This window comes from Micropterus salmoides, unplaced genomic scaffold, assembly GCF_014851395.1.
Source record: "Micropterus salmoides isolate LMB-PRFRI ecotype aquatic unplaced genomic scaffold, ASM1485139v1 Ms_hic_scaffold_6, whole genome shotgun sequence".
Classification (NCBI taxonomy): Eukaryota; Metazoa; Chordata; class Actinopteri; order Centrarchiformes; family Centrarchidae; genus Micropterus; species Micropterus salmoides.
The window spans coordinates 20,360,507-20,376,369 of record NW_024044348.1 but is presented as its reverse complement, the minus strand read 5'-3'; the positions used below and the strand labels follow the sequence as shown (position 1 = coordinate 20,376,369).

Genomic DNA, 15,863 nt, shown 5'->3' with positions numbered 1-15,863 from the left:
AGAAAGATAGTTTGTGGCTGCTGTAATAAGAAATTACTTTTGTAGTAATTAAAATAGTTTTATTCTTAATCTGGCATTCTTCAGAAACCCAGTTGTCATTTTCTTTTGGGTATCAGTTGCATTTCAGTGTCTTTTTTTTTACCAAAACATTAGTGAAAACTGTTTCTAACAGTATGCATATTTAAATGGAATGTATTTTGTCTTCTCTCCCATTATCTCCTCCCCTGTACTATGGTTTGAGTGAGATGATATGAGCCTTCTCACATGTGTACTCCTAGTGTACCATAGAAGCCCCCCCATGCTGGTTGCTAATTGGCGGGAGACTGGGAGCTTCCTGCTGCGTGTTCGCTGCTTCCCTTTGCTATGCCATCCCACCAGGTCTTTCACCAACACTCTGCAGAACCCAGTAATTAACCCACAGCTAATTAACTACTTCTAATTACACCAGCACGCTGTTTCTATCACACCCTCCAAAACTGAGGAAACACTCTAGTGCCACGTGTAAATCCCCTCTAGAGGGTTTTAGAAGTTAGCTGAGCACCGATCAGATCATTTAATCCGATTGTCCTGTGTGGAACATACAGTTCTGCAGTGTGATTTTACTGCTGCTTTTTCTTAAATCACTTTGTTTCCGTTCTGCAATATGGAATGGATTAGTAGAATTTGATGGTGTTGCATAAAGGGTAAAATCATTTTCAAGGTTCTATTTCAAGTCTATTAACAAAGGAGGCAATTGATACTACAAACAAATCAATGTTGCTTTTTTTGGCAATATGAGTTTGCTCATAAATCAGCAGATGTTGCTTTTTTGGCAATATGAGTTTGTCTCTATACCATCCATCGTTTCACTGGTTGTAACATGCTTCAGTTCTGCTATCTGTGAGAAATACTCCCAGACATGCCAGTGACCGCCCCCCCCCCCCCCCCCCCTACTCACACACACTCATGTAAACACACAGTACTGTTCTTCCCTGCCTCAGACTCAACACAGCCATGGCTATTTCTGTTCTACAGACTGATAGCTCCTACTGAAGATCATTGATTTTACGGGAAGCCCTGTTTACAGGCTGAGTGCCATCGACCTGAGGTGACTTTTTGCCTCCTGCAGTTGGAGCAATACTGGAGCACCCTTATGACTGCTATAGCAGAATAGTAGAGAGAATATTTACAGCAAACAATAAACAATGCTGTACATGGTTAATTGTCTGATTTGCAGTGTCAGAGGGAACAAGAACTCCATGTACCTAATATATTTATAATGGTGTATCGCCTATAGCAGTGGTTGACAAACTTTTTTGGCTCACAACAGTGACCCTGTGATATCGACTAAAAGATGTTATGCATTTTTCCATTTCAGACACTGTGCTACTACTACAGTGACTACAGAATCAGTGTCACTGTTTATTATTTCATAAAAAGTATGAATTTGTTAAAATACTTGATTAATATAAAGTATAATAGTTGATTTATATAAATTACATACATAAAGTTTCTGATGACAGTAAGAGTATTTTACGTATAATTTCATGCATTTATTTTCGATTCTGTACAGTAAGTCATCTTGTAACACCAATCTACCCGTTTACAACTACGCTTGCACAGATGTGGCATGGGTTAGTCCTTGGACTCAGGTTGTTGTATTAGGTATGGGCTACAGTTGGTTTTGGCAGAGAATAGACAGTAGATAAAGGCAGAAACACTTGCAGTGTTAGAAATGTAATTTCTTAACTGTAATTGCACAGTGTTAAAACCAGAATTTACTAAGTCTTGTCGGGCATTAGAATGGACTTATGTTTAAGAGTGCAATGCATGCACTCCTTTTATTGGCGATTAATTGGAACAAACCTAGGAGATAAACCCGTTCTTCAGTCTGCCTGAGGACTACAATGGTTCCCCCATCAATGAGCATGTCCCTAGTGCAACATCAAAGGCCTTTCCCTGCTTTATCAATAAGAACCCTTCCTTCCCACATCTTCCTGTAACTTGCTTAGCGTTCACGCCATTGATTTTCCAATAAGCGCCCCTTACCCTGCGGTGGCTGGCCAGGCTCTGTGATGGCTCAGAGACCAGACACAGACAGGCAACATCACTGAGGGACAATTGAAAATCAGATCTGGTGTACTGTTAGGGTTGGGGGTATTAAGAAACAGTGTTTTTTCATTTTAAAGAGGTGTTTCCCTCACTGCTGACTTATATGTGGGTAGGAGTAAGGATCAAGGCTGCAACACACCCGTAGCCCAGCGGTTTTCACAGTTCGGGCTAAGTCGGAGCTAATTCCCTCAGGAAACTCTGGAGAACAGGGTCCTCTGGAGGCAAGGTCAGGCCTTCAGGCAGGTGATCAGGCATGCTTATAATCAGATGGTTCCTTAGCCTTTAATTCCTCCCTCAGTTGGCCGGTAAATCCCACCTAATGAAAGGACCCATAACTTAAAACTTATCTCATTTTCCATCCCTACCAAATGACATCCAGACCCACTCTCTGACAGTGTTCATTAGTACTGAGGCCTTTTTACAAGGTTCAACCTGCTTTGTTAAGGTGGTGGTGGAAGGAGGTGAAGTATGAATTTTATATTTTTGTCTGCAGAGAGAGAGAGCGCAGGGGGACCCTTGCATAAAGCCTTTGAAGGCAGGTGGCAGCAGGAGTGTGAGTTCTAGAGTCAGGATCTGTGCATCAGCACACTCTCCCTCAGATCAGCTCAGGAATCCAGCCTTTTCTTCCCTCTGATTATCTCTTATTGTCAGCTATGGCTTGTTTTGGCTGCATACAGGCTGTGTATTGTCAACTCAGTGGGCCCACATTGAAAATTACAATACAAGGGCAGAAGCCATGGCAGGATCACTTGTTTTGTGCAATCAGCACTAGTGCCATTATGCACAAGAAAATAACAACTTTTCTACATATTACAGTATATAACCTTACATAATACCACTCAGCAGTAGTCACCTTAGTGGGCTTCTCCATCATTTTGATTTGCGGTTATTAACACAGTCAGCACACGGAGACACCGGCCTCCTCCACTTCCCCTCTTCTTCGACCGCGTCTCTTTGTCTGTCTCCTGGACTTGTTTAGTGCCTCCCAGAGATTAAAGCTTTTCCTGCTTTAAACAGGTGTCACTGAGCCAGGCAGACCTCCGAGAGACAAACAGCGTTATATCAGTTGGCCCATCTGCGACTTGCCGACTCCAGACAATCCCATTGCTCATCAGTAACCACTGCAGGTTATTGAATTACACCATCTTGATTTTGAAGGACAATCCTGTTTTCTGTAAGCAGTGGACACACCAAGCTGGCTCAGAGCTCCAGCGCTGATCAAGAGTCATCGTGTTCTCCTGTCTATTGCTAATTGCTTCAGGTATCTTACAGCAGTAATTTGAATGGATGGGTACATACCCTCGCTAAGGTACACTATAGCCACTCTGTTCATACTCAAGACCATGCAAAGATTGCAAAAATGAGAGGAGAGAACTTTAGAGGTCATTGTGAAGTAACAGTCTTAACTACAAGTTGTGCATATGGGCAAAGATTTCCCCAGGCCTGGTTGAGACAGGTAGTGGAATCTGGAGGAGGGGCTGATAGAATAGATTACAGGAACAAGGTGTGAAACGCGCCATGCTGAGACAGGAGACTTTTTCCTATGAGGCAGTCCTTTGAGACAAGTCACATTTTCAGCTTTTTCCCCCCCGTTTCATTTGTGCAGTTTATCCACATGCTTTTAGTTTAAAGAATCACTGTCTGTTTGACATGTGGCATTTTTTTTCTTGCCTTACTCTCACTGCCCTCAGTCCATTTGTATGAAATGGCTGTTGAGCTCATAGCCACTTATTAATGGAGCAGATAATAAATACAGACCAGTAGGGCTAGTATCCCCTCACTCAATATGGCAGCCATCTCTAAATCATGTCTGGCTGTATAAAGCAATCTTGTTAATAAGCCAGCCAGTCTAATATCTTTCATTTTATATGCAAAGCAAGGCAAGGGTCATTGGGGTTAGCTTCTGTAGTGTGTAAACAAAACAAAAATATGGGCCATACTGACAGAAAATGTCTGTCCCCAGGTATTTATGACAATAACATCAACACCATCTTTGAAGTCATATTCTAAATTTCCTTCATCAAAGTCATTGTTTTATCATCCTAGTGTTTCTTCTTTATTGTTACTTTGCCCACACTCTGGCCTATTATTGTTCATTCAAAAGTCTAAATATAAAAGCACATCTTCGAAATGGACAGCCATTATTTTTGTAGTTTAAGTACATATAGGCTAGAGAGGTCACAGGTATGTTGTGTGGGAGGTGAGCTTCATCAGACATTCATGAAGAGGCAGACAGACATTATCAATCTCTCCTCTCCCTCAGTGTTTAATATGTTAGGGTGTGGGGGTAGACTCCATTTGGATCACAGCTGAAATTTGCATCCCTAAGTAAATAAGTAAATAAATCAAGTGCAAGCAGTGAATGTGCTAATCAACCGGGACATGGCAGTGAGCTTGGTGCCGGGAAACTTTGCTCATGTAATATTCAGTACCGGTGGGTTAAAGGGCAGCCCAGAGTTATTGGTTTCAGCCCGATTGCCCCCTTTAATCAATGTTGGCTGCATCCCTTTAATAAAATTATTAGCTCAGCAGTATCTTGTGCTATCATTTTATCTCTTCTGTGCTCTAAATTGCAGCCTGTGTTAGGCCTCTCAGATGCTCGGGGCATGGCCAGCTCCCGAAAGCTCAGCTCCCATTTATTATTTCAGTGGCGGAGGGTGGCTGGAGTGTTTGAAACCAGGCTGAGCGCAGAGGTTATTGGATGCAAGATCTAAACACAGCTGCAGTGAAGTCCCAACCCAGCTTATATATTTTAGTCTCTTAGAAAATACTGCCTTTTATTGCTCTTGTTAGAGTTCATACACACATATATCCATAATGCACATGTATTCTATTCCTATTATGTGTATTCAACTTGAAGATTGAGTGATAATGGCGATACTGTTAAGAATATCTTTTTTAGTTTCCCCCTTTTTTTCCTGTTATGTAAATGTTCAATGTGCTGATGGGTGGCTTCTCAGTGTCTAATTATCTCACAAGGAATCTATTTGATCCATTAAGTTAGCCTGTTTCTCCTTTTTTCTGACTGCAAGTTAATTAAAAACGGATGTAGGATTTGCAGAATATAAGATTAGGGGTGTTGTTTGGAAGGTGAAGATAAAAGATGGTACCTTCCTGATATGGCAGGAAGATGAATCATGGACGGCTTATTAGTGCTTGTCTCAGGTATTGTGTTTAAGTACCTAATCTAACGTAATGAGCATGGTGTCATTTTTCCAATTATATCTCAGACTTTTGTCTCTCACCCATTGCACCATACATTCAATTTTTTTGTCTTTGAAGGGACCTATACATCGGATTGCTTCCATATTTTCTTTCTGATCTGTTGTTAATATGCATAGTAATATTTTGTAAAATATAGAAATGTACGTTTCCAACATTGCCATGATGAGTTATGTGTGCTTATGTATATGCATGTGTGTTTATATTAAACACCCCAAATACAACAACTTTTTATGTCTCCCAATTTGTGTCTCGGCAGGCCTGGATGCGATGAACGCCTCATGTAGGCATCAGCATGGACAGCTGTGAGTCTCCTGTGGTTTCTGGGACAGACGATGGGCTCGGCTCCTCCCAGCAGCAGCAACCACCACAGCCCTGGAACGATCACTCTAGCTCACAGGTCCCCTGCACCAACCAGGCCCCTTCCCTGGACCCCTTGTCTCTCTCTGCTCCCTACCCTCCTCAACCCCAAAACTCCAGTGACAGGGTGAGAGAACTACAGTCACAGCAGCAGCAGCCAAAACAGTCATCACCCCCGGCCCACTGTGATAGCTCTGCCACAGGCCAGCTGCATCCCAGAAGAGAGGGTATTGTAGAAGAAGAGCCAGAGGGAGTGAGCTGTGGCGAAGAGGAAGAATCTGAGGACTTAGATGAAATGGAGATTGACAGCTGTTTCCCAAGTCTTCAACCCTTTCCTGGGGTGCCGATGGCTTCCGGGGGTGGGGGCATGCCCACTCTTCTGAGACATCACCCCACACGACAGCAAGGAGCACCTGAGAGTGGGAGTGAGGAAGGAGAGGAGGAAGAGGAAGAGGAGAGCAGTGATGTGGAGAACCTGGCTGGAGAGATAGTCTACCAGCCAGATGGCTCAGCCTACATTGTAGAGAGCCTCAGTCAGTTGATCCAAAGTGGTGGGGGCATGGTACCCAGCCTGCTTCCCACAAACTCTCTCACCAGTGCGGGGAAACCGGGGGAACCTGCTGGGACTTCATCCTCGGTCTACCCTCACATCATCAACACGTTCCACATAGCCTCGTCCTTCGGGAAGTGGTTTGGCAATTCAGACCAAGGTTTCCCCAATACCTCAACCATGGCAGGCCTCAGCCCTGTCCTGCACAGTTTCCGTGTTTTCGATGTGCGGCACAAAAGCAACAAGGATTACCTGAACAGCGATGGGTCTGCCAAGAAGTCCTGTGTATCCAAAGATGTTCCCAACAACGTGGATTTCTCCAAATTTGATGGGCTTGCCCTATATGGCAAGGGTAAGCCCATTCTCATGTGTTTTATCTGCAAGCTGTCCTTTGGCTATGCGCGTTCCTTTGCCACTCATGCCGTCCATGATCACCGCATGACACTGTGTGAGGACGAGCGGCAGCTGCTAGGGGACAAGCATGCCTCTGCCATCATCCAGGGCATTGGGAAGGATAAAGAGCCCCTCATCAGTTTCCTGGAACCAAAAAACAAGAGCACTCCTCTGCCACCTACCCTGCTTCCCATTAACTCTGGCCAGAGCTTCTATGGCACATTTAGTGGTGTCCATCTGGAGCCTGGAAGCAGCAGCGGGGGAAGTGACACCCTCCTGAACAAAGACTCTGACTCTGGCCTCCAGCAACAACAACAAACCCCGCTAAGCTCAGTCCTCTCTCTTGGAGGGTTGAGCATTCCTAAAGCATCCACTCTTACCTCATCCCCAGGCTCTGCCAAAGACTCCAGTGCCCTGCCGAAACAGGGAGGGGGAACAGAGGAGCCTGCTGGGAAAGAGTTGGCATGCAAGGACGAGGATGGGGACACTGAGAGACATGAAAGCAAGGTGCACCTACCGAGCCAGAGGGGGGCTCAGAAGAAGAAGAGGAACTGTTATTAGGGGAAGAGGAAGATGAGGTGGAGGCAGAAAGCTCTGCAGTGGCCTGTGGTGGTAACAGTAGCAGCAGCGGGGGTGAAGTGGGGGAAACAGCTGTCTCAAACCAAAGCATTTCCAAATCTCCTTTATTAATGCCTAGTAGCGCTCTCCAGCCTTCTGCCTGCACCTCTGCAGTCAGTTCCACACTCAACAGCAAAGCCCCTGCTTCCACTTCCTCTGTCAAGAAAGAGGATTCAGCTGCAGACGGTGGGGGGAGGACCTCAGAACTCCCTCTGAGCTTTAACTGCCAGGGGCCCACTGTTCCCATGGCAATGGCGGCAGCTGCCGTCAGAAGGAGCGAGGATGACACTGCTGGCACTTCCTCTTCACCTCGGTCCTCCAATGCTGCTGCTGATGAAAGTGCCAATCGAGATAGTGCCACAGCTCCAGAACCAAATGATTGCCAGGCAGAGGGAGAGGAGGAAAATGGAGCCCTTCTGCACCATCATCACATGCACCACCATCATCTTCACCTCCAGCCTTCATCTCATGGCCACTCCCACCCTATTGCAGGGGGCTCCTGTGACATAACAGGGATGGGCGAGTGTTCACAGAACCATGGGCCTGGTGGCAGCGGAGGAAGTGGGGTAGAATGCCCTAAATGTGACACCGTTCTGGGTTCCTCACGCTCCTTGGGTGGTCACATGACCATGATGCATTCACGCAACTCATGCAAGACACTCAAGTGTCCAAAATGCAACTGGCATTACAAGTACCAGCAGACGTTGGAGGCCCACATGAAAGAGAAGCACCCAGACTCTGGAGGCTCATGTGTGTACTGCAGCAGTGGTCAGAGCCACCCTCGTCTGGCTCGTGGAGAAAGCTATACGTGTGGATACAAACCCTTCCGGTGTGAGGTACGTAGGAAAGAAATGTACTGACGCTCGATTTTATTTTATTTATTTTTTTAAGGGGTTCATTTGAAGTTGTTTTTATAGTGTTGATTTGTTAAGCGATTTAGGCTTATGTAAGTATATATTATAATAAGTATAATATTTAAAAGTAGTGTATGTATCACTTTATTGCAGTTCAAGATAAATTGTCCTGTATTTTCTAGGTGTGTAACTACTCGACCACCACAAAGGGGAACCTAAGCATCCACATGCAGTCAGACAAGCACCTGAACAACATGCAGACACTGCAGAATGGAGGCTCCATTGGCTCTGCACAGGAGCAGGTGTTTGGACATACCCCAGGAGGAGTGGTAGCTGTCCCCTCAGTGACCCAGGCCAGTAGCCATCACCCTCCACACCATCATCCTACACAGTCCTCCGCCCATATGGCTGGACCGTGTGGGGCCCCCTCCCCGACCAAGCCAAAGAGCAAACCTACTTGGCGGTGTGAGGTATGCGACTACGAGACCAATGTGGCACGGAACCTGCGTATCCACATGACCAGCGAGAAGCACATGCACAACATGATGCTACTTCAGCAGAATGTGACTCAGATGCAGCATGGTCGACTTGGCTTGGGAGCCATGCCTTCACCCTCGGAGGCTGAGCTCTACCAATATTACCTGACCCAGAATATGAGCCTTCCACCTGGCCTCAAGATAGACCCAGCTGGAGCTGAGGCACAGTTCCTGATGGGGAGCTTTCATCTGGATCCCAACATGGCCGCCCTGGCCCCCGCACTTGGTGAGCCCCATTTTGCATCTCTTACTCTTAGAAATTCCCCTACTTGCCACATAATCACAAAGTACAGTTCACAGTTATTTCTTTCATGTGGAATCATATTTCAACTTCACCGTCGTGAATCCTACTTCATCCATTTACAGGAACACAGAACATTAAGGTCATTCGCTTTTTTATTGAGATAATAAAACAAAAAATGGTGAGCAGGAATATCCACATATTGCCCCCTCTCCACTGCTATGTATATTTTTTTAGTTTTGGGGGCTTTCTCTTGCCCTAAGGTATGCCAGCCCTAGTGAATTAGACATAATTCTGTCATTTTATAAGCAGTGTCACTGACATGAAGAGTGAGAGGTAAAAGAAAGATTATACATTTAAAACAAGTTTACTGGGGGGCTTACCCCAGACCCTTTCATACATCCTCATGGCAGTAGGCCTATCTCAATGCCTTAATCTCACATCCATAGTAAAACTTTCTTGCACACAAAACCAGTCTGCAAATTACTTTAATCTACAAATGTAAAACTACGAAGGTGCCAAGTAGTCCAGAGGTAATTTGTTTTTCCTCTCCCACAGTCCTTAACAGGACATCTAAGTGACACTGTGTTGATGTAATTTTGACTGAATTATGAAGTTCACTTTGTGATACCCAATTTTGCTCACAAAGGTGAGTTGAAGGGCCAAACCTCTATGTTCTCTTCTCCCTGCCCTCCCCCTCAGGCAGCCAGCCTGAGCCTTTTCATGGAATTATTCCCAAACCGCTGCTGAACTTCACCACTGAGATCTCAATTTTTTTTCTACTTTGTAATTGCAGCTATAAATTTTATCTTGGTCAAAGAAGGGAGGTTAGACGGCTCAGCATGGGTAATTCAGCAGCATGGCGGAGTGTTTGGCATGCCAGTTACAACCCCACAGTTTGTACAGACTTGTCTCCAACTGTCGCCAGTTCAAAGACACAAACAAGAATTGATTGCTGTGACTAATTCTTTCTCCCCCTCTTCTGCCATCTGGTTCATTTTCCTGTGAGGTGACTTGTAATAAGCATGTTACAAGGGAGGCAATGATGACACAGTCTGGGGCCATAAACTACAGTGGTGTCATCCTTGGTCACACTTTAAGGAACTCTTAAAGCCATCATACACAAACACTCTGATATTAACTCTAAAGTGTTATACATAAGACTCAGTAAATCTCTTGAGAGAATCTGGCATCACAAGAGATCTCAGACCAAGCAGCTAAAGTGAGAGGTGCTCTTTCATGCTATCACTGTGGATTTTTGACTTCTGAGTGTATTGCTGAAGAGAGATAACAAATGTTGACCTCACATGATCTCAGCCTCCTGGTAATCCTCATTCCCAATACTCAGCCATTGTAGAGAAAGATTTGAGGTGGGTGCGGGATGTGACTTTGTTATTTGGGCTGGTATGTGTTGTCTATCGTATTGTGAAGCAGCACAAAAGACAAGTCAGCTGTTGACTTATAAACATTAGTTTTAGAAAGTTAAAAAACAAAGAATGATGATGTGTAAAAATTCTTCTTTATGAGTCAGAACCTTTTAAGATTTGCCTAGCACTAGCAACCTATAAATCTGGACATGGGTTGACATATATTTTCACAATATTATAGTTTCACTATAAAATAACTTTTAGGAAAACTGTCTACAGCCAGAATTTAGTAAGAAACAGGATCCAGGTCTGTGATAATTCATTGAATCTGCTTAGTAATGGAGCATGAGAGCCAGGTAAAAATTAGAGGTGTAAGGTGCAGTAAAAGTAGGACTAGGATAGCGATTGGGCATGCATGTTTATCTGTGTGTTTGTAAGAGAAAGAGCGTAAGGAGCCTTGACTGGGGAGCTGGGTCTGTGTGGGGAGTGATTTCAGAGGGCTTCTCAAAGGTCTCCCTCTCCTGGCTATAAAAACTCAGGTAATGGAGAAAATTCCAAGAGCAGACTGCATACTGCAGCAATAAATAAAAAGGAGCTGCTGGAATTAATTTAGTGTAAAGCCAGGCGGGGTCAAGCCTGCATGCTCAGTCTGGGCAGTGAAAGATTAAAGATCAGCAAGCAGAGGCAAAAACGCCGGCTGCTTACCTCATTTCTTAGCATTAATTTTCAAAGTCAGCCTTCCCAGACTCTATAGACATCAGTTCTGTGATTGGTGTCATAGGATGTGTGCTTTCTGTGTTTTTGTTCCCCTCTCCATTGTTTAGACTCAGTACCAAGCAGAATTAATCTGTTAGGTGTCCATACTGATTTAGAGGCAATCTGGAGAGAAAGAAGCAGAAGAATCCAAGCAAAGAAGTGAATTCTTTTATATTATTAGTCAGCGAACAAGGGCGATGGATTTGATTTACTGTAATGTGTGCATGGGAACTCCTTAGTTCCTCACTTATAATAAAATAACTAGGTTTTTCAGTGGAGCTCATGGCTTCTCGAGTTGATTTATAGACAGGCCATGAGTGCGCCAGACCAAACAGGGCAATGTGTATGTTTATTCTCTGGCAGTGTGAGGTTTTGATCTCTATTGAAAAGTCTAGGCTTTCTTCTTTCTCAGCTCAATGCAAGTAAAGCTATAGGCCCATAAATACATACATGCACTTTATCCCCTCCTAGCAATATCATACCGGCAGACAAAGCATGGTTTTTCTAAGTTGAACATTGTTTCTTGTTATTCATGATGAGAGTGGCACAACATATGGAAAACACTGTGCTCTCTAACTCTAAATAATAAAATAACAATGTACACATCCTAAAGTGAATTACTAATAGATAAAAGAAGTGAACTTAGAAACCTGAACTAGTATTGAGTCTTTGACTGTCTAACGTAATGATATATGTATAAAAGCAACCATCTAAATCCCTTTTAACCCTTTTCCTTTCTTCTTTGTGTCCTTGTGTTCTAGTAGGTGGGGAAATCCCTATGGATGTGCGACTGGGCGGTGGCCAGTTGGTGTCTGAAGAACTGATGACCCTGGGAGAAAGTCTGTCACAAACCAGCGATCCCTCCCTCAAGCTCTTTCAGTGTGCTGTGTGCAACCGCTTCACCACTGACAACCTGGATGTGCTTGGCATGCATATGGGAGCTGAACGGAACCTACCAGAAGAGGAGTGGCGTGCTGTGGTGGGCGACTCTCACCAGTGCAAGTTGTGCCACTACACCACTCAGCTCAAGGCCAACTTCCAGCTGCACTGCAAGACAGACAAACATGTGCAAAAGTACCAGCTTGTGGCCCACATCAAAGAGGGGGGCAAAGGCAATGAATGGCGCCTTAAGTGTGTAGCCATAGGTAATCCAGTGCACCTGAAGTGCAATGCCTGCGACTACTACACTAACAGCCTGGAGAAGCTGAGGATGCACACTGTTAATTCCCGCCATGAGGCTAGCCTCAAACTGTACAAGGTTAGTAGTCCTCATGTCCTTTATCAACCCCACCACTCCGGACTTTTTCATGCAGCACAATAGACAACCTGCAATATTATTCCACAATTTACTATATTTTATTATCCAATTTAACTTTGATGAGTTTTACACAAATGTCAAAATGTGTCCTTAATCCTCTCCTTGCAAATTTGATACTCCTCCACAAGACACAGTAAATGTTCTAGTGGTGCCCACACCATTAAACTAGCTGCTCTCCCGAAGCATGAATGATAGCTTTGTTGCCTTTCCTTCCCAGTAGTCAAACAGAAGCAGGGCCACACTGCTGCCATGAGAAGAACATGGCAGGGGAATGGTTTGGAGGCTTGGGGTGAATCACTTGGAGACGAATGAAGAAGTGTGAGGAGACAGAGGTTTGGTGCTAATACTCCTCGGAGCGGGAAAGGCTGAATCGTTCTCGACAGCCGTATTGATTTTTGCTGGACTTGGAGCTTCACCTTCTCCTCTAATCATTCCATAATAGCCAATGGATGAACACTCTCCGAACAAATGGCCATAAATCTAACAGGCCTGATTCCACTTAGGTACCTATCCTGTATGTCTGCGGCTTTGGCCACTCTGCGCTTAACCCAAACTGGCATAGCTGCGCACACACACACACACACACACACACACACACACACACACACACACCCCAAAACACAAACAAACGCTGACATCACATATTCCCTGTAAGCCTATACTACATACACATCAACATAATCTAACATTTAACAATGTAATGTGCACTGTCTCCTAGTACATGTTTGTTTTATTTATATTAAGTCCACTTCGATGTCAAGTGTTTGACTCTTAAAAAGTAAAGACACTTTTATATTTGTATTTTAGTATATTAAGGTATTACTACTTTTGGAAAGGAGGTAATAAAATGCATGTCAAAATGTGCTGCTTCAAGCTTTGTGCTTTAAAGCATGTTTAAAAACTAACTAATATTCTGTTTTAAAATAAAATATTAAAAACATGCATTTATGCTGAAATAACAGTAAAAGAGAGAAATACATTTTTAGTGTTTTGTGAACGGGGAAGGTGTGGTGCAGGGCTCCTAGTACAGCTGTTAAAGGGGACACAGGAGGTGTCAAAGGGAAAGGGTAGTTTGGCTTGTCAGTCTATGGTTTGCACCAGGACAATATAGATGTATACAAATACAAAAATGCAACATAATCTGTGAATGTGTTGAGTCAGTTGTGAGACAGCAGAAAAGCAGAGTAAGATTCCTCATGTCATCCTCTCCTAGTCTTAGCTGCTGGACTTACTGGCCCACATTCCAATGACAGTCTTACATTAGAACAAAATGGACAGGCTCTGGCATACGCTCTTCCTCACACCTTCGGAGGGAGAGACTTTGTCTCGCAGGATAGGGTACAATTTATATTATATTATCTTTGTGCTTTCCGCTTTGCTGTGACCCAAAAAGGCAAAAGAGAAACCTATTTTTTCTCCTTTTTTTTTTTTTTCCCATGCAAGTTTTTAAGAAAGAAGAGACATGTGTCACACTGCTGCTCAGACTGTGGGGGATTAAATATGTACAACACATCCAGGCATGATCATTTTTTATGACTTAAGCCTCTTAAAATGGCTCCATATTTCTTAAAACCAATTGATCTTCTGAGTAAGACTGGGTGTGCATTTGTCCAGAAATTACCTGCTCTCTCAACCCGAGAACATTGCTGTCCACATAAGCTGTCCTCATCCCAGACACTGTTCAAAAACAGAGATGTTCATAAGTTGACAAGAATTATTAATATTTTATGACTCACAAATGTGATTAGGGGACAACAAGTACATGCTTGTGAGGCCTCTTGGCAGCACTGACTCTCCACTTGACAATGTCATGGTCTTCGTACCGCGTTCGATTTACTGTCCTGCTAGAGATACTGACAGGCAGAAACCCACAGTGGCCCACAAGTCTGTAAACCTAACTTGGTATATTATGCAAAGACGAAAAAAGGAACATCACCATTCATTTATTCCTCCCCAAAGAAATCTGATGCAAATAGCACCATTTCTAACCTTTTTGGGGAGAAAATAAATCATCAAGTCAGCATAAACAGGCTGTAAGATGTGGGAGATGCTTGGGACACTTCACCCAAATCAAACTGGTTTGCATTAAACAGGCCCTTTGTGTGCACAGCTCCATATAAATTGGAGCCTGTAATTACTGGAATTAAAAAGGAAGGTTTAAACTGAGGGCTAAGCTGGATGGGATAATTTGAGAGTCTGTGGTATGCGGCCCATATTAGGGCTTTCTAAAAATATCACCCCCACCACCCCATGTATTGGAATGTTCCAAAAGACCACAGAAAGATCCAGCAAGTCATCCTGACCACATTGACCACCACACAGTGGGGGGTGATGCTGTCTTCCCCTGTGTGCTGTGTTCTCAGTTGAGAGATACCCATTCGGAGCGTTGTGTGTTCGGCCAACACACTCCTGTGCTCTGGAGCTAACTTTCACCTTCTTTTCCCATGGACCATTGGGTTTTCAGTGGCTCTGATGATAGCACGATGGTCACTCCTAAACACAAGCAGATGGGTTGCAGTATCCAGATCACTGAAATGTTTGTGTACTGAATGTTTTTAGAATATGTAGCTCTCCCCTGAGACTCTCTTTTCATCTTGAACAAACCCAGCTTTCATTCTCATTTTGCAGTTAGCCACGTACAATATGTGAACATGATAGCCCTTATACCACTAGCAGGAGGCCTCAGGGCTTGGGTATGTGTTAGTGTGGAGGTGAGATGAGTGGAACTAATCCAGCTCCCAGGCCCTGGCTGCCCTGGCTAGACAAAATGGGTGGGGCCTAACCAGGCCCAGCCACAGGCCTCAGCTTCCAGTCAACAGTTGGGGGAAAGGGGGAGGAGCATGGGGGGTTAGCTGGCTACCTTCCTTGTCTCGGGGGCCGGTGCAATCGTCGGTAATTGAGATTGATTGGATGTTATTTTTCCTCTTGCAAATGTAGTCCATTAGCTTGGCACATGCATAATCAGTTTAGAGCGCAGTTAGCCGAATGTAATCATGTTCCTCGGTGTCTGCAAGCACAAAATCCACTCCAGATGCCGCTTGGCCATGGAAAGAAAAGGAGAAAGTGCCGTCACTATCAAATGGGAATCTTTAACCAAGAAAGTCCTGACACCCCTCCCTCTGTCCTTGTTCTGCTCTATTGAGCACACACATAACTGTACAAATGTTTCTCTCTGCCATACACACACAGTCCCATCCAATGTCTGTTCCTTGGTGATGGGAAACAGCCTTTGATCATATGTTCTGCACATTGAACTGCACTAACATAGTGTTAAGTGGAACCCAGTGGCTGGCCCATTAACCAACACAATACATCTCTATCTAGCGTGGAGTTACTGCTCTTGTTTTACCCTTCAGTGCAATCCAGAAGAATCACTGAACACTGCAGAGAGCAAATAATCACAATTAAACCTAATAGAGGAAAAGAGGTAGTAATGTAAATGAAGGGATTAGTGGTTACACGAAAATGCATTAAGGTGTTTCGCTGATGATCCTGCTCAGCAGAAGACTAGCTTCTGAGTCTCAGGAATGCAAGACACAATGATCTCTCCCCATAAA

At 44.2% G+C, this 15,863-nt stretch overlaps 1 protein-coding gene across 1 annotated transcript in view; it reads left to right on the top strand.

Moving 5' to 3' along the window:
• The window catches only part of zfhx3 (zinc finger homeobox 3), a 113,810-nt gene that overhangs the window by 15,325 nt on the left and 82,622 nt on the right, over positions 1 to 15,863 (top strand). Inside the window, 4 exon segments of the mRNA XM_038700886.1 lie at positions 5,573 to 7,139; positions 7,142 to 8,070; positions 8,271 to 8,850; positions 11,750 to 12,246. Of these exon segments, the coding sequence (XP_038556814.1) occupies positions 5,609 to 7,139; positions 7,142 to 8,070; positions 8,271 to 8,850; positions 11,750 to 12,246 (3,537 nt within the window). The 5' untranslated portion in view covers positions 5,573 to 5,608.